The sequence below is a fragment of the Geotrypetes seraphini genome, chromosome 19 (assembly GCF_902459505.1).
Source record: "Geotrypetes seraphini chromosome 19, aGeoSer1.1, whole genome shotgun sequence".
Classification (NCBI taxonomy): Eukaryota; Metazoa; Chordata; class Amphibia; order Gymnophiona; family Dermophiidae; genus Geotrypetes; species Geotrypetes seraphini.
This window is the reverse complement of record NC_047102.1, coordinates 30,985,646-31,010,487: the sequence shown is the minus strand read 5'-3', so window position 1 is coordinate 31,010,487 and position 24,842 is coordinate 30,985,646. Positions and strand designations below refer to the sequence as shown.

Here is a 24,842-nt window from a genome sequence, read left to right as displayed (position 1 = left end):
ATGTCCACCATTACCCCCAAGTCCCTTTCATGGGTACTCTCATTCAGTAACATCCCTCCCATCGTATAGCTGTACCTCGGATTTCTGCTTCCCACATGTAGTATTGTACATTTCTCAACGTTGAACTTCATCTGCCATCTCGTTGCCCATTCCCCTAGTTTGTTTCAAGTCCCTTTGCAATTCTTCGCAGTCCTCCCTACGAGGGTCAAGATAATGAAATTGGGTCATTAGGGCATAGACAGGGGATGGGTAAGCAGAGTGGGCAGACTTGATGGGCTGTAGCCCTTTTCTGCCGTCATCTTCTATGTTTCCTCTTTAGTCCGAGCTCCACTAAATAGTTTGGTGTCGTCCACAAATTTTATTATCTCACACTTCATCCCTGTTTCTAGGTAATTTATGAATATATTAAATAGCAGCGGCCCGAGCACCGAGCCCTGCGGGACACTCCAGTCTGGGTAGTGGCCCTTCACTCCTACCCTCTGTTTCCTACCCGCCAACCAGTTTCTGATCCATCTATGTATGTCTCCTTCCACCCCATGGTTGTTCAGTTTCTGAAGTAGGCGTTCATGGGGTACCTTGTCAAAGGTTTTCTGGAAATCTAGATATATGATGTCTATGGAGTCTCCTCTATCCATCCGTTTGTTAATTCCTTCTAAGAAGTGCAATAAGTTTGTTAGGCACGATCTCCCCTTGCAGAACCCATGTTGGCTGGTTATCAGAAGTTCGTTTCTTTCAAGATGTTCATCGATGTTTTCTTTTATCAGTGCTTCTGCCATTTTCCCCGGAACAGAGGTCAGACTCACCGGTCTGTAGTTTCTCAGGTCACCTCTTGATCCCTTTTTAAAGATGGGCGTAACGTTGGCTATCTTCCAATCCTCTGGGATCACGCCTGTTTTCAGGGATAGATTGTAAATTTACTGCAGTAGTTCCACTATTTCCTCCTTTAGTTCCTTCAGAACCCTTGGATGGATTCCATCCGGACCTGGGGATTTGTCAGTTTTTAATTTTTCTATTTGACTGCGTACGTCTTAAAGGCTCACTTCCATGGATGTTAATTTTTCTGCTTGATCTTCATTGAAGATTTGCTCAGGTTCCGGTATGTTGGTTGTGTCTTCATTTGTAAATACAGACAAAAAGAACATGTTAAGTCTTTCTGCCACTTCTTTCTCCTCCTTCACCACTCCCTTCCTGTCACCGTCGTCCAGCGGTCCCACCTCCTCCCTAGCCGGCTGCTTCCCTTTAACATATCTAAAGAACGGTTTGAAATTTCGTGCTTCCCTGGCTAGCCGCTCTTCATACTCTCTTTTGGCTTTTCGAACCACACGGTGACATTCTTTTTGATACTTCCTGTGCTCTTTCCAGTTCCCCTCAGTTTTGTCGTTTTTCCATTTCCTGAATGAATTTTTCTTATTGCCTATCGCTTCCTTCACTATTTTAGTTATCCATGCCGGGTGTTTTGTTCTACTCTTTTTGCACCCCTTTCTGAATCTAGGGATATATAGATTTTGTGCCTCGCTCACTGTGTCCTTGAAAAAAAACTAAGCATGTTCTACCGTTTGCCATTTTTTGGATGTGTTCCTAAGTTTCTTCATTACCATTTCCCTCATTGCTTCATAGCTTCCTTTCCTGAAGTTAAAAGTTGTCGCTATGTTTCTTTTTCCTTTCGGTATTCCAACCTCAACCTTGAACTTGATCATATTATGATCGCTGTTTCCCAAGGGTCCCACTACGTCCACTTCCTTTGCAAGTCCCCTTAACCCATTTAGTATTAGATCCAGAGTAGAGAGTTGCGTGGGGACAGAAATCCCACCCGTCCCCACAAAAATCCCACCCGTCCCCGTGAGGAATTCCTCCGTCCCCACCCGTCCCCGCGAGGAATCCCCTCCATCTCCGCCCGTCCCTATAAACTTCAGAAATAGTTATTTAATTATGCTACTAAATTAAAGGCTCAGGTAGAGACCCATTTACAAATAAGCAAAGAGACTTTATGAATTTGGAAATATTAATTGGGAAGAATACATACTTTGTAAATGGGTTTCTACCAGAACCTCTAATGTAAACATAAAATATAAATACTCAGCTGATGAGAACCCCCCAAGCTGTCAGCTGAGGATTTCCTTTGCAGTTGGCTGGGGGTCCCTTTTGCCAAGCTTGGCAGGCAGCAGTAGCGTCCCTGAGTCACAGATGCTGGAAACTTAGTAGCTCATGGATGTTGCCAGCGACTGCTGTGCTTAGTGGAGGGGAGTTCTGGCCGTGTCTAGAGAAGGTCCTTTGCTGGCGGTGCTTGGGATTCCCCACCAGTCACAGCAAGGGTCAGCAAGTACTTCAACACTGTAGAAATAAAACCAGAAATGCATTTCATTTTCTTTTGAACACAATACAAAGACATCTGCTATATACATTTCCCAAAGTTAACATTTTAGTCAATAAATTCTGTTTTTTACCTTTGTTGTCTGGAAACTTATTTTTCCATCAAGTTGGTCCCGGTTTCTTTTTTCCACTTTCCCATCTTCTGTAAATTCTTCTGTTGCTGTCCATTGGTTCCTCCTACCATGGTCCAGCATTTATCCCTTTCTCATCTTTCGTGCCTGCCCTCCTTCAGCACCATGCCACATCTCTCCCTCCATTCCCTTCACCACTGTCCAACATTCCTCCCTCTTGCATCCCTTTAATCTGTCCCATTGTTCCCTTGCCACCACATTTCTCACTGTCATCTTTTTCTTCCCTATCATATTCTGTACCTCCCTCCCTACGACCAAAAATTCTCCTTTTTCTTCCATTCGCCTTATGTACACAATCATCTCTCTTTCCTGCTCACTGACACACCCATGCTCAATTCTCCCTTTCTATTCCCTCCCTTCCTCTCTCCCCAGTTCATGACTTCTGTGTCCAAGAATGCACTCCCTCCCACCACTTCATTCGAGTCCAGATAACAGTAGGGGTTGGAGGCAGCATGCCATATGTAGCTGACCTAGAAGTTTTCTTCCGAAGTCAAGAGCTTACATTGGAGGGAAGGCTTTGCATCAATCTGGCGGCGGCTGAGGTGTCAGGTGGGAGGGGGTAGATACTGGATGTAGGAGGTGAGAGGAGATAGACTATAGATAGAAAGGGGGAGGGATCAGACACACTGGATGAAAGGGGAAAGATAAGATAAGCTGGAATGCCTGGGTAGAGAGAAAAAGACAGATGATGGATGTAAAGAAAAGGCGAGGGGAGGAAGACATTGAATGGAAAGGAGGAGAGGGGGAGGATGCAGATGGAAGGGAGGAAAGAGAAAGATGGGGCAGACACTGAATAGAAGGGGGAGAAAGAAATGAAGCAGATACTGGATGGAAGGGGGAGAAAGAAGGGTGGATGATGGATCGGATGTCGGGGCAGAAAGGAGGAAGAGAGGAGACAGATCAGATGCTGGGCAGAAGCAGGAGACGGGCAGATGCTGGATGGAAAGAGGGGGAGGGGCAGATGCTGGATGGAAAGAAGAAAGAGAGAGAGAGAGATGGCATATGCTGGATGGAAATGGAGGAGAGGGAAGATGCTGGATAGAAAAGGACCTCATGTCAGCATCAGAATGGCAGTGCAAGTCTACATGGGTCCAAATGGTGCCACACACTGCTAGACCCTTCCCAATCCATTGTACTTTCTAGAAGCCAGTATTGTGGTTCAGCCAGGTCCCTGCTAGGTTTTCTCCCCCTAGAATGAGACAGACTCTGTGCTTTTGCCGGCAGAATGGTGAGCCAGCACGATGGCGCAAACAAGCCCCTCCTCCCCTCACCCAAAGAGTCCTCTACTCAGAACAGGACCAAATCTGGCTTCCCAGTGGCTGAGCAGTGAGCCGGTGCCGTGATGAAGTCCAGCCTACCGAGGCATCCCCTACTGCATTCCCGGCCTTTGTATGAGGGAGGTCTGGTGCCCCAAAGAAGGGAGGTCTGCAGCCATAGAGAAAACAAGCAGCACGTACACAGCTGAGAGCCTTGTTTGCTGATCCTGCCCCGCCATGCTACAGGACCAATAAGCAAGCAAGGCTTTCAGCTGTGTATGTGCTGAGCTTACTGCTCAGCATGGCTGTTTCTGCCGTGACGCCAGACTTGTCTCAGCTGCATGCCTGCATTGCCAGAATTTAGGTACGCCTATTTTCATCCCCATGGGAGTCCCGTAGGCCAAGGGGACGTCCCCATGGGCCAGGGGGGGCATCCCCGTGGGCCAGGGGGGATCCCTGCGGGACCCGCAGGATTCCTTCGATCCCCGTTCCCGTGCAGACCTCTAATCCAGAGTGGCATTTCCTCTCATCGGTTCTTTAACAAGTTACTCCATGAAGCAATCTGTGTAGCCTCCAGGAATTCTGTCTCCCTAGCGTATCTTGAGCTTCCAAGACTCCAGTCTATCCCGGGGTAGGTGAAGTCTCCCATAATAACCGTGTTACCGCTTTTGCATTCTCGCTTCATCTCGGCTTCATCGATATCTCCGGTTTGCCCGGGTGGACGATAGTATAGGTCCATCTTTATTTCAGGCCTTTTCCTTCCCGGTATTTTAACCCATAGCGATTCCAGCTTGTTAGTCGTTTCTGCTGTAGATTGTATGCTTTCTTTTATGTATAGGGCTATTCCACCTCCTTTCTGTCCTGACCTGTCCTGGCGATAGAGCTTGTACCCCGGCAGTGCTGTATCCCATTTGTTTTCCTCATTCCACCATGTTTCAGCGACTCCAATGATGTCTATGTCCTCTTCATTGGCCATGGTTTTGTTTCTTAGGCTCCTTGCATTAGTATATATGCAATTTAGATCCTGGTATTTTCTTATCTTCATTTCCTTTCCCTGTGCTTCAGTCTTTAGTTTCTTCTCTTTTGCTACAATCTTTCTAACCTCCTCTTCTGGGTTAGTCGACCTGTAGCATTATCATATGATACAATTCTGTTCGGTATGTCAATGAGAACAAAAAGTCAAATTTCATCAAGCAATAATAAACTTTTATTGATTATGACAGGAGTCGCCATACAACATATCACCAGTAATTGGAAAAATTACAGTAGACTTAACTATACCTTCTGGTGGAATTCGTTGTGCCACATTTACAAAATGGAAAGAATAATTGCCATACAAAAAGGGAATTATAATTTTAAAAAGATTTGGGGCCATTGACAAATTATTGCAAGGATTAGACATCATTTTCCACTGAAAGAACATTTATACGTAGGGGGAGGGGGGATTAAAATATTTGTGGGGAGGGTAAAAATTTATGTATTTAAGATGATATTAGGAAGAAATTCAAGTGATGTATACAAGTTTTAACTGATATACATAGAAACATAGAAGATGACGGCAGAAAAGGGCTACAGCCCATCAAGTCTGCCCACTCTGCTTACCCACCCCCTATCTATGCCCTAATGACCCAATTTCCTTATCTTGACCCTCGTAGGGATCCCACATGTGTATCCCATTTATTCTTAAAGTCTGCCTCGATCACCTGCACTGGAAGCTTGTTCCAGTGATCAACCACTCTCTCTGTGAAGAAATACTTTCTGGTGTCGCCATGAAATTTTCCGCCCCTGAGTTTGAGTGGGTGCCCTCTTGTGGCCGAGGGTCCCTTGAGAAAGAAAATATCATCTTTCACTTCGACACGTCCCGTGAGGTACTTAAATGTTTCGATCATGTCTCCCCTCTCCCTACGTTCCTTGAGAGTGTAGAGTTGCAATTTGTTCAGTCTCTCTTCGTACGAGAGACCCTTGAGCCCCGAGATCATCCTGGTGGCCGTCCGCTGAACCGATTCAATTCTGCGCACATCTTTACCGTAATGTGGCCTCCAGTATTGCACACAGTATTCCAGATGAGGTCTCACCATGGCCCTGTACAACGGCATTATGACTTCAGGCTTTCGGCTGACAAAACTTCTATTGATACAACCCAATATCTGCTTTGCCTTAGATGAAGCCTTCTCCACTTGATTGGCAGTTTTCATGTCTGCACTGATGATTACTCCTAAATCTCGTTCTGCTGAAGTCCTAGTTAAAGTTTCTCCATTCAAGAAGTACGTCCTGCATGGATTTCCGCTTCCGAGGTGCATGACCTTACATTTCTTAGCATTGAAGCCTAGCTGCCAGGTTGAGGACCAACTTTCCAATGTAAGCAGGTCCTGCGCCATATAATTCTGTAAACTGCATTCACTTACTATATTACATAGTTTGGCGTCATCGGCGAATAGTGTTATTTTACCTTGAAGCCCTTGAGTCAGATCCCCTATGAATATGTTGAAAAGGAGTGGATCCGGGACCGAGCCCTGCGACACTCCACTGGTCATCTCCGATGTTTTAGAGAGGGTACCATTAACCACCACCCTCTGAAATCTGCCACTCAGCCAATCATTGACCCATGCAGTTAGTGTCTCTCCTAACCCCATCGATTCCATCTTACTTAGCAGCCTGCGGTGTGGGACACTGTCAAAAGCTTTCCTGAAGTCCAGGTACACGACGTCCAAAGACTCCCCCAAGTCCAACTTTCTTGTTACCCAGTCAAAGAAGCTGATGAGATTGGATTGGCAGGACCTACCCTTGGTGAATCCATGCTGACTGGGATCCCGAAGATTCCCTTCATTCAAGATTGTGTCCAATTTACTTTTAATTAGTGTTTCCATGAGTTTGCACTCTATTGATGTGAGACTCACCGGTCTATAATTCGCAGCCTCTGCCCTGCAACCCTTTTTATGCAGTGGTACGACATTAACTAATTTCCAGTCCAGGGGAACTTTCCCCTTACTTAGGGAGAGATTGAATAGCTCAGCCAACGGTTTCACCAGGACATCGCTCAATTCTCTGAGCACTCTTGGGTGCAAATTGTCTGGTCCCATGGCTTTGTTCACCTTGAGTCTTGCCAGTTCACTGTAAACTTCACCTGGTGTGAACTCAAAATTCTGAAACGGGTTTTCTGTGTTTTGTGTTGCCTTCAACTGCGGACCGTGTCCCGGTACCTCACAGGTGAAGACTGAGCAGAAGTATTCAATCAGTAGTTCGGCTTTATCGGAATCTGCTTCCACGTAATTTCCGTCCGGTCTTCTAAGGCGTACTATCCCGCCTGTGTTCCTTTTTCTGTCACTAATATATCTGAAGAAGGATTTGTCCCCCTTTTTAATGTTTGTTGCCAGAATTTCTTCCACTCGAAGTTTTGCCTCCCTAACTGCCATTTTGACCGCTGTAGACATGGTCCTATATACTACTTTTGCCTCTCTTTTCTCCGTGCGCTTGTAAGAGAGAAACGCTTTTTTCTTCTCCTTAATGAGGTGCGAGATCTCCGCGGTGAACCATTGGGGTTTATTGTTTCTTTGTCGTTTATTTACTGATTTTATGAAGCGGCTAGTTGCTTCATGTATGGTTGATTTCAGTGTTAACCACTTAGCTTCTACATCATTGGTCTCTGCTTGGTCCTGCAGCGTCTGATGGACGAAATCTCCCATGAGTGCGAAGTCTGTGCCCCGGAAATTGAGTACCTTTGTTTTCGTGTTTGATCTAGGGAAGCCTTTCTTAAGGTTGAACCATACTATGTTGTGGTCGCTGGAGGCTAGCGTATCTCCTACTGAGACCTCTGAGACGCTTTCCCCGTTGGTGAGTACCAGATCAAGGATTGCCTGGGCCCTAGTGGGCTCCGTTACCATTTGTTTGAGACGTGCTCCCTTTATGGAGGTTAAGAGCCTCCTGCTACCACTGGTTGTCGCTGAAAATGAGTTCCAGTCTGCATCAGGCATATTGAAGTCCCCTAGCAGTACAGCTTCTCCTCGTAGAGTGATATTCTCTATGACTTCAATTAATTCTGCGTCCATGTCTTCCAGTTGTCTTGGGGGTCTGTATACCACACCTAGATACAGGCATTTTTCTCTGCCTCTTGCCAGATTTACCCAGAGGGACTCCCCGGTGTACTTGACATCTATGATCCTGGTGGTTTTGATGTCCGCTTTAATGTATAGAGCTACCCCCCCTCCTAACCTGCCCTCTCTGTCCTGACGAAGTAGATTGTAGCCCGGTATAGCCATATCCCACCCATGTAAGTCCGTGAACCAAGTTTCAGATATTGCCACCACATCTAGGTCGGCATTCCTTATTTCAGCCTCCAATTCTAGAATTTTGTTACCTAAACTGTGTGCATTGACATACATGGCCCTCCATATCTTGTGTTTGCTAAGTCTCTGTGAGGCGTATCCTACCCGAGTCGGTGTGACTCCTAAAGAACTGTTTGCAATGTGGGTACTTACCTTGGCATGGAAGCGGAGTTTCGACTCACCTCATCAGGATAATTCTTTTCTGCACTAATATGTGAATGGGTACCCTCACCCGACTTACCTAGTTTAAAGCCCTGTGAAGCAGGCGGGCTAGTCGGTGTACTTGATGTAAGATGGAAAAATGAATAAAGTAAAGGAAAAAAAAATTCAAAAAAAAATTTCCATATAAAAAATTAATCATTATATAAATACAGATTACAGTCCCAGACTTAATTATTCAATTTGAGAAAGCCATTTGAAAAAAATGTGCTTGCCCTGTATCGGTAGCATGGAATATTGCTACACCTTGGGTTTTGGCCAGGTACTAGTGACCTGGATTGGTCACCTTGAGAATGGGCTACTGGGCTTGATGGACCATTGGTCTTACCCAGCAAGGTTACAAGGTTATTCTTATCCCTCCAGCCAGCCATCTCAAAATAAGGTAAGGGGGGGTTGTTGGAGGCACAGGGAGAAGGTTGCGTGGTGGTGTGAGAGTGTGGGCAACTCTCCCGCTTCCGAGGGGAATTGAGGGGGGGGGAGTATTGGCTGTGAGAGATTTTGTCACCAAAAGCTGACACCGCTCTTGGAGAATGACTATGTGATTTTTAAGAATCTACTGGAGTGTTCATTTCAGTGTTGAAGAGAAACTGCTAGAAAACTCGCTAAAGACTGAGATAATCCGCTGCTAAAATGCATGCAGGCCAAACTGTCAGTAGTTTAGCGACTGTGTTAAATTTTTGAGAATCTGGGCCTAAATAAAAGAAAGAGAGAGAATTTGTAAGAAGAAAATGTGTACAGAAGCAAATGAAAGAGAAACCTTTCACCTGAGTGGCCTCTATAGAACACCTAGAGAAAAAAGAAAGAAGGGGGAACATGTTCTAACTAGATAGAAATCTTAAGAAAAGTTTTGCAAGGGTGGCTTAAAATTGATGCTTCAAGCTGGAGGACAGCCAGCAGAGGTCAGCAAATTCCAACCCTTCTAGTTTGAGTGCTGTGAGCAAAATCAGGGATAATTAACTGTGAAGAAATTAAATTACTCTTTTTTTTTTTATAAGCAATTTTTTAGGACCCTTTTCCTATATGATTTGAATATACATACACTTCTCAGGCAGGGTATATTTCCCTAGAAAAAAACAGTTCAGAGGGTACTTGAGGAACATGAGACCATCCTATAAGAAAATTAAAGCTGAAGCGGAACTGGACTCTGCAAGACGACAATGACCCAAAATATACCAGTAGATCCTCCAAGGCTGGCTGAAAACTAAGAAATGCAGAGTTCCGGAGTGGCTGAGTCAATGCCCTGATCTTAATCCCATTGAGATGCTTTGGGGTGATTTGAAACAGGCTGTACATGCAAGAAACCCCTCAAACATCTCACAGCTGAAAGAATTCTGTATTGAGGAGTGGGCCAAACTTTCCTCAGACCAATGTCTGGTAGATGGCTACAAGAAGCATCTCACTGCAGTTATTTTAGCCTAAGGGGGTAAGATTACCTATTAAAGTGTAGGGCAGCGGTCTCAAACGCGCGGTCCATGGGCCACATGTGGCCCCCCCAGGTACTATTTTGTGGCCTGCGGTCTTGTACACAATCTCGCACCATGGGCACGAAAAGAGACTCTGGCGTCAGATGACTTGCAACTTCCTGCTGCTGTCACATATGCCAAGACTCTTGCCTTCGCTTATCTTATTGAAGGCAGAAGTCCCGGCATTACACAACAGCAGCAGGAAGTTGCAAGTCAGCTGGCGCTGAAGCCTCTCTTCCTGCCCAGTGTGCGCGATAGTGTACAGACTGTGGCTGCAAAATACAGGTATTGTTGGACAGGGGAAGAGGGGTGGAAGGAAGGGACAGGGGGTACTGCTGGACAGGGGGGAAGAAGGGGTACTACTGGACAAGGGGAGCAGGGAAGGGAGAAGGGGATACTACTGGACAGGGGGAGCAGAGAAGGGGTACTACTGGACAAAGGAGAAGGGGTACTGCTTGACGGGGGGGGAGAGAAGGGGTACTGCTGGACAGGGGGAGGTAAAAGGAAGGGAGAAGAGGTGCTGCTGGACCTGGCAGAAAGGGAAGGAAAGGAAAGGTGCAACATGCTGGAGGGGAGGGTGAACAAAAGAATTGCCACTTCTAGGTCTGACCAGTGGTCTATTGTGCCCAGCAGTCCCGCTCATGCGGCGGTCCTTACGTCAAAGACCAGTGCCCTAACTGAGACTAGCTTTACCTGCATACATTCTGGTTCAGCAGGAACTTGTCTAACTTTATCTTGAATCCCTGGAGGATGTTTTCCCCTATAACAGCCTCCGGAAGAGCGTTCCAGTTTTCCACCACTCTCTGGGTGAAGAAAACTTCCTTATGTTTGTATGGAATCTATCCCCTTTTAACTTTAGAGAGTGCCCTTTTGTCTTCTTTTTTTTTTTTCTGCTGCCCTCCAAATACCTACAAATTTAAAATGTGGCCCTTCAAAGGGTTTGAGTTTGAGAGCACTGGCCCAGAGATATACAGTGACATTAAAGAGCTAGGTCTTCAGTGGGCGAGCGCAAAAACTTAAATACCTAAGCATCTATTTTGGGCCCACCATAGCAGAGACTGTTGATTACAATACAGAGTACATCCTGAAATCGGTAACCTCTGCGACTCACATGATTGTAGCACCAGTGGTGAATCATGTACTTAGCATGTTACCTGTATATTTAAAATTAGCCTCTTATAAGAAAATTGACTCTGTACTAAATTCTTATGGAACAACTCCACCCCACACATCAGTCTAAAAGAAATTGAAATTGAAAGGTGATATATCAACAGTTGAGGTGAAATTCTCCCGTTTTTATGGCTACTACACCGCATTTATGTTTCGATATGGCTCACTGAAAAGTGGGCATCATTTTCGCCTCCTTGGCTGTTGCTAGAGAAGTACCACATGTGCAACATAATGCTGCTTTTATAGGCGGTCCTCCTGAGACTAAGCGAAGAGAATCTATCCATTCTACTAAGTTAGCAATAAAAGATCTGGACAGGCTGGTGGATATCAGATGTCATTACTACTCATCTCTGTATTTGGGACAATCCCAAGATTCTCATTTAAGGGAAATGAGTTAACTGGCCCATATGGCAAAATGCAGGCACTGTATTTTTTGCTCTATAAGGCACACCCTAGATTTAGAGGAGGAAAACAAGAAAAAACATTCTTAACCAAATTGTGCACCCAGCCCCCCTCATTCAATGCCAGGCTCTGCCCCCAACCCCACACTCCTTGCGAGACTCTGCACCCTGTCCCCCCTTCCCTGCCAAGCTCTGCACCCTGTCCCACTGCCCTGCCTTGTAACCTGCCCCCCTCACCTCTGGTGGTCTAAGAACATAAGAATTGCCCCTGCTGGGTCAGACCAGTGGTCCATTGTGCCCAGCAGTCCGCTCACGCGGTGGTCCATAGGTCAAAGACCAGTGCCCTAACTGAGATTAGTCTTACCTGCGTACGTTCTGGTTCAGCAGGAACTTATCTAACTTTGTCTTGAATCCCTGGAGTGTGTTTTCCTCTATAACAGCCTCTGGAAGAGCATTCCAGTTTTCTACCACTCTCTGGGTGAAGAACTTCCTTATGTTTGTACGGAAACTATCCCCTTTTAACTTTAGAGAGTGCCCTCTAGTTCTCTCTACCTTGGAGAGGGTGAATAAACTGTCTTTACCTACTAAGTCTATTCCCTTCATTAACTTGAATGTTTTGATCATGTCCCCTCTATCTCCTCTTTTTAAGGGAAAAGAGGCCCAGTTTCTCTAATCTCTCACTGTACGGCAACTCCTCCAACCCTTTAACCATTTTAGTGGCTCTTCTCTGGACCCTTTCGAGTAGTACTGTGTCCTTCATGTACAGCAACCAGTGCTGGACACAGTATTCCAGGTGAGGGCGTACCATGGCCCGGTACAGCAGCATGATAACATTCTCCGATCTGTTTGTGATTCCCTTCTTAATCATTCCTAGCATTCTGTTCACTCTTTTTGCTGCCACCACGCATTGCGCAGACAGCTTCATTGACTTGTCGACCAGTACTCTCAAGTCTCTTTCCTGGGGGGTCTCTCCAAGTACCGCACTGGACATCCTGTATTCGTGTATAAGATTTTTGTTGCTGACATGCATTACCTTACACTTATCCACTTTAAACCTCATTTGCCATGTCACGGCTCATTTCTTGAGCGTGTTTGTCATGTTGCAGGTCTTCGCAATCCTGTGTCCTCACTACTCTCAATAACTTTGTATCATACAAAAATTTAATCATCTCATTTGTCATGCCAATTTCTAGGTCGTTTATATAAATATGTTGAAGAGCATAGGCCTGAGCACCGAACCCTGCGCCACTCTACTAGTGACGCTTTTCCAGTCCAAGTATTGTCCATTTACCCCCACTCGCTGTTTCCTATCTGCCAACTAGTTTTTAATCCATGTGAGTATATCGCCCTTGATTCCATGGCTTGCAATTTTTCGAAGTAGACGTTCATGCGGGACCTTGTCGAAGGCGTTTCGAAAATCTAGATATACAATGTCAACTGGGTCACCTTTGCATATCTGCATATTTACTCCCTCGAAGAAGTGCAGTAAGTTTGTCAAGCAAGATCTTCCTTTGCTGAAGCAGTGCTGACTGGTCCTCATCAGTTTGTGTCCATCAAGGTGATCGATGATGTGGTCCTTTATCAGCACCTGTACCATCTTACCTGGTACTGAAGTCAGACTCACTGGTCTGTAGTTTCCCAGATCTTCCCTCGAACCTTTCTTGAAGATCGGTGTAACAGTCGCCACTTTCCAGTCTTCTGGAATCTTTTCTGATTTGATCGGCAGATTGGCTATTAGTTGATGCAGTTCAGCTATAACCCCTTTCAGTTCCTTGATTACCCTCGGGTGGATGCCATCCGGTCCTGGGGATTTATCGTTTTTTAGGCTATCAATCTGTCTTATACCTCTTCTAGACTGACTGTTGACCCAGTCAGTTTTCAGTCTTCATTTCCTGTGTATAGCCTGTTGGCTTCTGGTACATTGGATGTATCCTCTTCGGTAAATACAGACGCAAAAAATGTGTACAGTTTGTTGGCGATTTTTTTGTTCCTGTGTCTAGGTTGAAGTGGATCATATTGTGGTCACTGTTTTCCAGTGTCCCTTCTACTTGTATACCTTGTGCCGGCCCTCATAGTCCATTTAGAATTAAGTTCAGAATTGCATTTCATCTCGTATTATCCTTGACCAGTTGTTCCAGGAAGCAATCGCCTACAGCATCCAGGAACTTGGTGTCCCTACTGCACCCGGAGGTGCCTAGGTTCCAATCTATCCCCGGATAATTGAAGTCGCCCATGATAACTGTGTTCTTCCCTTGCATTCGTGTTTAATCTTGTCCGTCATTTCTCCATCAGTCTCTTTGGACTGCCCTGGAGGTCGGTAGTAGATGCTGATCTTTGTATCTATTCCATTTGTTCCCGGTATTTTGGCCCATAGAGACTCTAACTTATTGTTTGTTTCTCTGGTAGACTCGATTCCCTCTTTCATGTATAGGGCAATACCCCCACCTTTTTGTCCTACTCTGTCTCTGCGTTATAGCTTGTATCCTGGTAGTACAGTGTCCCAGACAATGTCCTCGTTCCACCATGTTTCCATGATGCCGTTGATGTCTAGGTTATCTTTTTGTGCCATAGCATCCAATTCCCCCATTTTATTCCTTCTAGGCTCCTTGCGTTTGTGTACATACACTTAAGTTTGCGGCTTGTTTCTTTCTTGCACTTCCTTCCTCCTTCTGTCTCCCTTGCTTCTGTCCCTTTCAATCTGTTGGGATTTTTATCTTACCTATGATCCGGTGAGCCTTCCCTGCAATTTTCTGGCATGGTATCCTCTGGGTGTACTGTTTCCTGAACCATCGACTCTTGGTCGATTGTCGGCTTTCCCCTTCTTCTTAGTTTAAAAACTTCTCAATTTCTTGCTTAATGTTGCTTGCAAGTAGCCTCGTTCCGTCTCTGCTGAGGTGGAGTCCAATCTTCCTGTATAGCTTTCTCTTCCCCCAGAATGTCGTCCAGTTGCAAACGAAGTAGAATCCTTCTTCCTCACACCAGTGTCTCATCTGTGTGTTGACTGCTTGCAGTTCCGTCTGCCTTTTCCCGTCGGCCTTGGGTGCTGGCAAGATATCCGAGAACACTACCTTCGGCATTCTAATCTCCAGCTTTCAGTGTTTCCCTGCTGTAGTTCCTGTTGCTCATGTCGTTTGTCCCAACGTGGATCGCCACCGCCTTATCTACCCCTTCCGCACTGTCTATGAGCCTGTCGATGCGGCTCACTATATCCTCCATCTTGGCTCCTGGTAGGCAGTCACCAGCCGATCCTTTCTTCCTCCCGCTATGTAGTTGTCGACTTGTCTGTTGATGGAGTCCCCCCACGACGATTGCTGTCATCTCTGTCTTCTCTTGTCGCTTTTGCTGCAGGTCCATATCCTCGGTGCACTTCCATATTTCCTCATCCCGGCGTTGGGTTGCACTGTGGGTTCCATCCGATGTTTCCAGGTCCTGCTGCTGTCATATCTATTCCTTTCTTGTGATTGTCCTCCAGGTGGTCCTCACTCACTGTAGGGGTATCTTGGCAGTTTCTCTGTTGTTGGTTATTTTCCATGGCCTCTCTGTATGCCTTCTCGATGAACTTCTCTAACTCCCTGACTTCATCCTCAATGTACCTCTCTTTCATGATATTTTCTGCTTCTCTGATTTCTTCCTCAACTGCTTGAAGTGCTTCTAGTTCTAGTACTCTGCCCTCCAGTAGTCTGACTTGCTTCTTCAGGCCCTCCAGTTCCTCGCATTGAGTGCCTCCCAGAGGGGAGGTAGTCATACATATGACAAACGGTGCAGAAAACTGGGTAGCTCAACATCTGCTGCTTCCATTGCTGTCTATTTGCCGATCTGTTGTCTGAAGTGACTTCTCCTTGTTTCCCAGGTCTTCTATGCTTCTTGTTCTTCCCTATATGCCTTCTCACGCTGCGTACGAGCTATGTCTCAGTGTTGTCTGAAGTGGCTTCTCCTTGTGTAGGAATCTGTGTAGTGTCCTTGGTGTTGTTACTGTGCAGTCCCTCTCCTAATTATATACCTGCTACCCTTATTTCTTTTGTGTATGTCCTCTGCGACTGCTGTGTTTATTTATCTGCTGTTTGTGTCTGTCCTGTTGCCCTTGTGGTACTTCCTGTGTAGGTGTCCTTCCCTGGTGTTTCTTCAGTGCAGTGACTTGTCCCTTCGCAAAGGCGCTCTCGCTAAGGCGAGTGCCGAATGGCTGAGCGCCGTTGGCCCTTCCCCTTTTAAGGGGAAGCTCCGAATCTGTTGTAGATGATGTCAGGGATGGGCGGAGCGACCTCTCGCCGCTGCCCCTCACTTTCTGCTGCTTTCTCTTACTCTTTTTCACTTTCTCTTGACTCTTCTCTCCGCTCGACTCTCTCCTGCTCGCCTGCTTCCTCTTCCTGCCCAACTCTCTCCTGCCTGTCTGCCCTGTTTTCTCTACCAAAGACATCTTGTCCTCTTTGGCAGAGGCATCAGTGATCTCTTTGGAGGAGATTTGCAGGGCTGCTACCTGGTCCTCCTTGCATACTTTCACCAAGTTATACAAGATCGATGTGGTGGCCAAGCATGATACTGCTTTTGGTTCCTTTTTCTTGGTAGCAGACTCATCAGTCCCACCTGACTCTCCAGGACTGCTCTGTTACGTCCTGCTAGTCCAGGAATAGAGTGGGAATGGTCCATGTATTGTTTGTCCAACAGTCACATTCACTACCACTACAATGAATGTGATAGAAAGTACTTGATAGACTTTCTTTGGCATTTCTGGGACAAAGACCGTAGAAGTTCGCCCCAGCACTGTCCTTAGGTTCCAATTATTAGAGTTGCCATCAAATCCCACTCCAGCCTATTTGATCCATCTTGTCATTTGCAGGACACAGGCCATAAAAGTCTGCTCAGCACTGTCCTTATTTTCATAATTATCAGAATTTCAGTTAAATCATCTCTTGCGCATCCTATCCTAAATAAGATTGCTATATATGGGAACAGATCGTACAGGACTTAGTCACAGCTGCAGTTGCCATCTAAGCAACACATGACACATCAAACATACATGCAACCATTTAAGATTTGTTTATCCATTTAGGGATAGTGTTCAGGCATCAACCACCTTCTGCATGAAAAAGAATTTCTTGATACTACTCCTAAATATACCACCCCACAACTTCAATTCATGTCTTCTAGTTTTACCATTTTCCCTTCTCTGTCTTGTTCCACTTCCTTATTACATCTGTCTCTGACTTATTGTTCTTTCCCTTTTAACTTGCTCTTCCCTTTCTTTTCTGCCTGTCAATTCAAATTTCACCCACTTTCTCACCTCCATCTTTCTTTTCACTTTTTGACTACCTATCAACTTTCCATCTCCTTTTCTCACCTCTTCAATCTCCCAGTTCCTCTCTCGCTTCTTCCAGGGCCTCCTAATAATTCCTTCTATTTTTCCTTTAATCCACATTATAGCACTTTTACTCTCTACACTTACTATCCTCCTCTCACTCATCTCCTTGATAAACCCACGTGGCTTGCTCCCCTCCATCCACCTTGTAGACTAGTATCTCCTCTCTACCTACCAACATATGTCTATTTCTTCCGTCCACTCAGCATCTGCTTGTACCATATCTTTTCCTCTCTTGTCCCTTCCTCCCTGACCCTGATCAGTATTAGTGTGTAAGGGGTGCAAAGAGAATTTTATGTCTTCTCTCTACATTGGCAAAGTGGATGGTTGAGAGACAAGGCAGTAACAGCTAAATAAATAGCATTCTTATATGTTACAGGTTCCTATTGAAAGTAGAACAGCTCAGGATGAAGAAGAGGATGATATAACAAACTGTCAGGTGTGTGGCAGAAGTGACAGAGAAGATCGTCTGCTGCTCTGTGATGGCTGTGATTCTGGGTAAGAAGATCTGTCAGGAGTTGGTGGGCTTTACAGTGTCATGATGGGAAAAGTATCTTTTTCTGTTAGTTTGTGCAGAGTTCCCTATATTGATTGTGAGCTAATATGTATACTTATTGATGGTTAGACCCTGATTCTTTTGTAAGCTGTCCAGAACTATGAGGTTGAGATAATATAGAAAAACTTTTATTAGTGGAGAGTGTAAATGGAGTCACTCAGTGCTTTAGAGGAGATCAGTACATGGTGTGAATGGTGATCGTTCTATACTAATGCAAAATAGTTCAAACTCAAGTTCAATTCTGTTACGTCCATTCTGGATTCCATATTCTAGGTGTTTAATCCCAACCCGCAATCCAGGAGTTGCAGAAATCCAAACTTTTCTGAGCACATGCTCTTCCCCCTTAGACTGAGAGCTAGAGCTATATTCAGTTTCAGTTTCTGCAAGCAATCCATGCAGAAGTCTTTTGCAGTTGCTCTGCTTCTTTTTCTTATTTTTTCTTAAAGTTTTCGGTGGCTTCAGTGCCTTAAGACCCCTTTCCGGTGGTCCCCTGTTGGAGGAAAGGATGCAGTCCTACGGTGCTGGACTGCTACTGCACAAAGAAACACTGGTGGATCTGTGGAGCCAGCCTGCTGTGTGCCACCCTTTCTAGACTTGGGGTCCATTCCCCTGGGAGTTCGCTTACCCACTGACCTTGCAACAGTTTTTATGGATAGGCTGTATGCGTCTGAAGTGAAACCCACCCAGGTTTCAAGGTGTAGGCTGCCTTTTCCACCTCCAACCGTTTGGCAAGGATCTGTGGGGGCAGAGACCATAGTTGGTGTCTGGTTGACTGGCATTCCGAAGATCTTCAACTCTGGTCATTTGGAGCAGTTTCTGAGGCAGAAAATACTTTTCCAGCATTCAGTTGTGCTGACAGACAGGCACTGCTGGAACTGTGAGTAAAAAAAAACCTCCATTATTTCCTATGGGAACTTTAAGGGTGGCTTAGTAAACGTGTTTAAAGGCATGTTTCACAGTTTTTGAGGGTGGGGTTCAGGTCCCTCACCTCCCCAGACCCCAAATCGATATTTTTTATTTTCAGGTTTTGTTTATTTTTGCTGTTTTGGCACAAAATCTAGGGCGATGGCCATTTTGGCTTTTCAGCAATCCTTTTTTCAAAGTTTTATTTCTGCTTCAATACCCTCCTCAGCCCCTAATCTGCTGAATGTGTGCATTGATTGCGCTGGATTAGTGCCAGATCAGCGACCATGTGCCGTAGCATGCTGGGCGAGTGGGTGAAAGCTTTGGACTTTGACTCCTCTGCGTACTCTGGGGAGCCGGCCTGGGTCCTTGCTGTCGGGAAAAATATCTCACCCAGAGGCCGTTCTGGAGTTTAGCGCCAACTGCCTGCATTCCGAGTCTGGGAACTCTTTTGGCGCAGTGCAAATGCCTCAACAGGGCCCTGCAGTGCTCATAGTGTGGCTTTTCACCAGAATTTTTTTGGGCTTCTCTGGACAATTTATTTAAAAAACTTTGTATTACCCCACTGTGTCATAAATGTGGGATGGGAGGGGGGGGGGGAGGACACACTTTGGGACATGTCTTTTGGTCCTGCCCCATTATCCAGTGCTTCTGGAGGCGAATAATCTCTTCCATATCAGGGTTAATTGGGAGAGCCTTGTGCAGTTCTCCGGCCCACTTGGTCTTAGAATTGCCCGAGGTTTTTGGCCATTTGCCTAAGGGGCATCGGGCTCTGTGTAGGAAGATGAGCTTACTGGCCCGGAAACGTATTCTTCAGTGCTGGACGGTCCCTGACCCTCCGAAGTTTTGGCATTGGCGGAACTAGTTGCATCAGTTGGCCATCTGGGAGGCGCAAGATGCCGGAGGGGCTATAGGAAGTGAAAGATGATGTTCTTGACTATCTGGGAGCCATATCTGCAATCCTTGCATCCCAAGGGTCGCAATGCGGTTTTAAGATGGGTATCCTAACCAGGGTGCTCAGTTTGTAGGGATGGGAGAGTAATGGTGAGTACTGGTGGGGCGAGGTGGAGAGTACCACTGGGGGGTGAGGGGGGTTGGGAAGTTGAGGTGGGGGGTATTGAATGGTTTTAGGCACTTATTTACGGATTGATTGTGGGGTTTGGTGGGGGGAGGAGGTGGTGTGGCATCTTCGGGGCTCATTAGAGTCCAGGGCCTCGGAGTGCCTTTCCACCCACCACTGGTTTTGCTTGCCCTATGTAGATTAGGATGGTGGTGGGGGGGGGGGTTAGTTGTTGTTACTCTTTTTCTGTAACTGCTTGTTATATTGTTGTATACGATGCATTATTGTCAGTGTTGTGCACCCTTGAGGTGCTCTGCTGTTATATTTGCTGTTGCTTGCATCAATAAAAATTGTTTGAACCTAAAAAACTTTGTATACCGCCTGGAGTTTCCATATAAACATACATAAAGCAAAAACAAATAACAATGTATTCTTTGGACCCAGGCACATCTCTTTCCTTTAGCCCAGTTGGGCCAGTGGCAGAGCTCCTTTTTCAGGATCCCTCTCGTCTGGCCATGGCAGAGCTCGATTGCATTAGACCCTTTGGTTATTATGTCAGATCCTTTCTGGCTTTAGATCCTGAAGATGATCCCATGGTTCTGTGTTTATTTAAGTGCTGCTTTGCCTAATCTCATTTCTGTGAGTTTGCAGGAGTTGAATTTTAGTCACTCAGCTGGCTCCTTCTACCTTCTCCTCTCTCCTTTGTGGAGTATGAATTCAATCTTCTGCTTTTTCCTGGCATCCTGATATGTGCGTTCTGATCTCGGAGCATTGGGATTCTCTGGATAGCACTCTCAAGGTGGTGAGGGTTATGTCCCATTTCAACCCTATGCAGCAGAGGTGCCAGCAGCTGCTTCTGAGTCTAAAGTGGATTCTTTGGTTGCACAGATGACGAAGCACATCTCCCTTCCCAGTGAGGGTGATATGGTGTTCAAGGACATGCAGGACCGCTGTGTGAATATGGTTCTCGGGAGACTCTTTGAGGCAGTGGCTTTGAGAGTCAAAGCTGCCTCAGCGGCATCATTTGTCACATGCCCTTGTCCAGCCTGCGTACTCTGGAAAGTGAGGCTGTAGAGCCCCCTCCCCAGCTTCTTTTGGCAGGAGTAGATTATGTCCGTCTCTGGTCTAGCTTGCAAATTCAGCTTTCAGCAGATATCGGAAGTTTACTGAAAGCTGAATTTGCAAGCTAGACCAGAGACTGACACCCATTCTGGAAGACTTAAGAGTCTTTCGCTGTAACCATTTGGCTTCCTGAAGAAATTTTGAAACGTGGCAAGTTGAGGCCAAAGAACTATATACAAAAGATAAGTGCTTTTTCAATAATGCAATCTTTCAAGTCATGCACATATAAAAGTGTGTTAGGGTGGAAGTTTTGTAATGATTGGGTGGTGAGGTTTTTGGGGACTTTCTGTCCCCTTTTTCCTCCATGTCTCTGAGCACAATCTATTCACTGATTAAAGTATAAGGAATATGGAGTTCTAAGAGGACTTTTAAGAAGTTACAGCAATTACACTAGCGTGTTTTTTGTTTATTTTATCGACTCGTTTTTCTAAGTAGACAATACAAACTAGGGCTATAACCTACTAAAATGGCTTCTGCTTGTGTTTACAATACAATATCAGTAAGAAGCCTTTTGGGCAATTTCTAATAAATTTAGGGCTTCTTTTACAAAGGTGCGTTAGGGCCTTAACGTGCGGAATAGCACGCGCTAAAATGCCACACATGCTAGCCGCTACCGCCTCCTCTTGAGCAGGCGATAGTTTTTCAGGTAGCGTGCGCTAATCCAGTGCATGCACTAAAAACGATAGCGCAGCTTTGTAAAAGGAGCCCTTATTGTCAAACAATCAATTTTTCAAACTTTTAAAATTACATACATTTATAAATACCATTTATATAACCACACTTTGCACATAAATAAATTCACATATCCTATATAATAAAAGCTTACCGGCGCATGCGCTGTTAAAACAGCGTTATCCCTGCCGCTGTGGTGTGTGATCCGTGGCTGTGTTCCATTTTAGAACCCGGCGGCAAGGAACATTCTGGCCACTCCCCTCCTCCCGCCCTCACTCACCATTTGGAAGCACAGGCAAGCTCTCTCCCTGCCCGTGTCCTCAGCAGGGAACACACCTCCTGCCCTCACTTGCCGCTGCTGCCGCTGATCCTCCTCTTCAGAGCAGCCTGCGATGGTGGCCAACTTTAAAGAACCTCGCAGGCCGTTCTCCAACCTCAGTAGCACGTTCCCTCTGACACACGGGATCGCGTCAGAGAGAACGTGCTACCGAGTTGAAGAGCGGCCTGCGAGGTTCGCTAAAGCTGGCCACCACGATCGCAGGCTGCTTTGAAGAGGAGCAGGCCAGAAGGGGAAGCAGCTAATCGACGCGATCGCTGTGCACAGAATGCTCATTGTCTTCTCCTGAGGGCTTCAGCCAAAGGGGATGCACAAAGGAGCCCCGCCGCTCCAGAGTTTTCCCCCTGCTCAGCTCATGGGAACAGAGACATCTCGGGATTGCTGGGGACAGACAGCTTTGCTCTGGGGGGAAGACAGAAGGGGCCATGGAGAGACAGGGAGAGGGAAAGGGGGCTGCTTTGGGGGGAGGGGTGTGCTTGGGGCAAACAGCTTTGCTCTGGGGGGGAAGACAGAAGAGGGCCATGGAGAGACATTTAGGGAGAGGGAAAGGGGGCTTCTTTGGGGGAGGTGTGTGTTGGGGGAAGACAGCTTTGCTCTGGGGGGGGAGACGGAAGGACACAGACAGCAGCCAAGGAGAGAGAGATAAAGAAACAGACAGACAGACAGATCTATTCTAGCACCCGTTAATGTAATGGCTTAAACACTAGTTCCTTATAAAACTCAAAGGAGAACTTAAAAGAAAAATCCCTGAGATAAAAAACCCAAAGGGGATTTGAGTTATTTCACACTGCTCCTTTCACTTTACCACTACCAGTTCCCTAATGTCTCAATATTGTATGCTATATGTTGCCTCAATGATAAAATTTCCAATGATCTTAGCTGCAACTGATGTCTTGGTTTCAAGTTTATTTATGGCTTGATATACCGACTATAACATGTATCTGGATGGTTTACAATATTAAAAATTGGAAAAATCTAATATAGAAATTTGGTTAAAATAAAATAAAGATGGGGTAAAACTAGGACTAAGACAAAATGAGACTTATTAGAAATGAAAGGAACTGGGGAATAGAGAAGTTTTAATTACAATATGTAAATAAACAATAAAAGAGGATAGAGGGATAGGAAGTAACAGAAAGAAGATGGGGATGTCGCTTGTTAAAATCATTTTTTTTCTCCTTTAATAGGTTCTTAAGTGCATTATTGATAGGCATCTTTGAAAAGGAAAGTTTTAAGGTTTTGAATTTATTAAGATAATTTTCACTGCGAAGATAAAGTGGCATTGCATTCCAGAGTGAGGGTACGACTACTTAAAAAATAGAATTTATAGTATAGTAGAGGTCCTTGATAGAGGGTACTGTCAGTAAGTTCTGATTTGTAGATCTAAGGGCCTTAGGAGAGGTATGTGGGATGAGATATTTGTCAAGAAAAGCAGGAAGGTGAGAGGTTGTAATTTTAAAGGTTAGAAGAAGAATTTTATATGTTCTGTGAGAGACTGGTAGCCAGTGTAACTCTCGAAGAAGCGGGGTAACATGATCATATTTTTTGGCCTTATAGATAAGTTTGATCGCAGTATTTTGGATTAGTTGTAATTGACGGGTTTCTTTTTGAGTTATGCCGTGGTAAAGCTGGTGTTAGTTCTAGTCGCATAGCGCGGTTTTAACGTGCGCTAAAAATGCTATCGCAGCTTAGTAAAAGGAGCCCTATGTGTGAGATGATTGAGTGAGTTAGAATTTGGATCGAGGTGGGTTCTACAACAGAGATTATAGATCGAATTAAGCGGAGTTAATAAAACCAGTTTTTGGTTCGGGAACTAATATGATTGTGATAAGTAAGATCTTTATCAAAAGTGACTCCTAGTAGTTTGGGTTCAATTTGGAGGGGAACTGAGTCAATGGATATTTGTCCGATTAAGGAGTCTTTATTTTTTTATATGGGAATAGAATCCCTCGTGATTTAGCAAAGTTTAGTGAAAGTCTGTTAGTTCGGAGCTAAGAGCTGATTTTGTCGAGTTTAGAATTGATTTCTTGAATGTCATTGATATTGGCCAGGTTGAGTGGATGAAGGAGTTGAATGTCATCAGCGTAGGTAAATGGAATAAATCCGATAGATTGAGCTAATGTCAGAAACGGGGCTAAGAAGATATTGAATAATAGTAGGGAAAGGATAGAACCTTGTGGAACACCTAAGTTTGAAAGATTGGGGCAGAAGAGATTCCTTTGGAGTGGACTTGAAAGTTCCTATCAGCAAAGTAGGAAGAAAACCAGAGAATAGCTGAATCAGTTATCCCGCTATCTTTGAGGCAGTTGAGAAGTAAGTCATGGTCAATCATATCGAAGGCAGCCGATAGATCAAGGGATATCAGAAGAACTGATTTCCTATGGTCATGATAGTAATAGATGGTGGTAGTGAGGCCTAAAATAGAAACATAGAATATGACAGCAGAAAAGGGCCATCGGCCCAACAGAAAAGGGCCATCGGCCCAACAAGTCTACCCACTCTAAGAACCCTCCCCCCTAAGCACTTCCTCGAAGTGAACCCACATGCTTACCCCATTTTTTCTTAAAATCGAGCACATTGCTGGCCTCAATTACCTGAAGTGGAAGATTATTCCAACGATCAAGCACCCTTTCGGTGAAGAAATACTTCCTAGTGTCACCATGAAATCTCCCACCCTTGATTTTTAACAGATGCCCTCTTGTTACCGTAGGTCCTATAAGGAAAAAGATGTCTTTTTCCACCTCAATACGGCCAGTAACATATTTGAACGTCTCTATCATTTCTCCCCTCTCTCTTCGTTCCTTGAGAGAGTATAGCTGCAACTTAACCTAGACGTTCTTCTTCTGGTAGATCCTTGAGGCCTGAGACCATCCTAGTGGCCATTCGCTGAACCGACTCCATTCTCAGCACATCCTTTTGATAATGTGGCCTCCAAAACTGAACACAGTATTCCAGATGAGGTCTCACCATGGACCTGTACAATGGCATTATAACATGGGGCTTCTGGCTGACAAAACTTCTACGGATGCAACCCAGCATTTGTCTAGCCTTGGATGATGCTTTCTCTACTTGATTGGCAGTCTTCATATCTTCACTGATGATTACTCCTAGGTCCCATTCTGCAACAGTTCTTGCTAAGGTCTCACCATTCAGGGTGTAAGTTCTGCATGGATTTCTGCTACCAAGGTGCATAACCTTACACTTTTTGGCATTAAAACTCAGTTGCCAAGTTGCGGACCATTTTTCTAGTAAGTGCAGGTCCTTCGTCATAGTGTCTGGCACGGTGCTTTTGCCCACTATGTTGCACAGTTTAGCTTCATCGGCAAATAATGCAATTTTACCTCAAAGTCCCTAAGGCAGGTCCCGTACAAAGATATTAAATAGGATTGGGCCCAAGACTGAGCCCTGCGGCACTCCACTGATCATTTCAGATGTTTCGGAGGGAGTACCATTGACCTCTGGAGCCTGCCACTGAGCCAGTCTTTAACCCATGCAGTCAATGTTTCT

General features: G+C 45.3%; 1 protein-coding gene across 1 annotated transcript in view; it reads left to right on the top strand.

The window, feature by feature from the left end:
* The window catches only part of PHRF1 (PHD and ring finger domains 1), a 272,305-nt gene that overhangs the window by 42,585 nt on the left and 204,878 nt on the right, over positions 1 to 24,842 (top strand). The window contains 1 exon segment of the mRNA XM_033927921.1: positions 17,065 to 17,183. Coding sequence (XP_033783812.1) covers positions 17,065 to 17,183 — 119 coding nt within the window.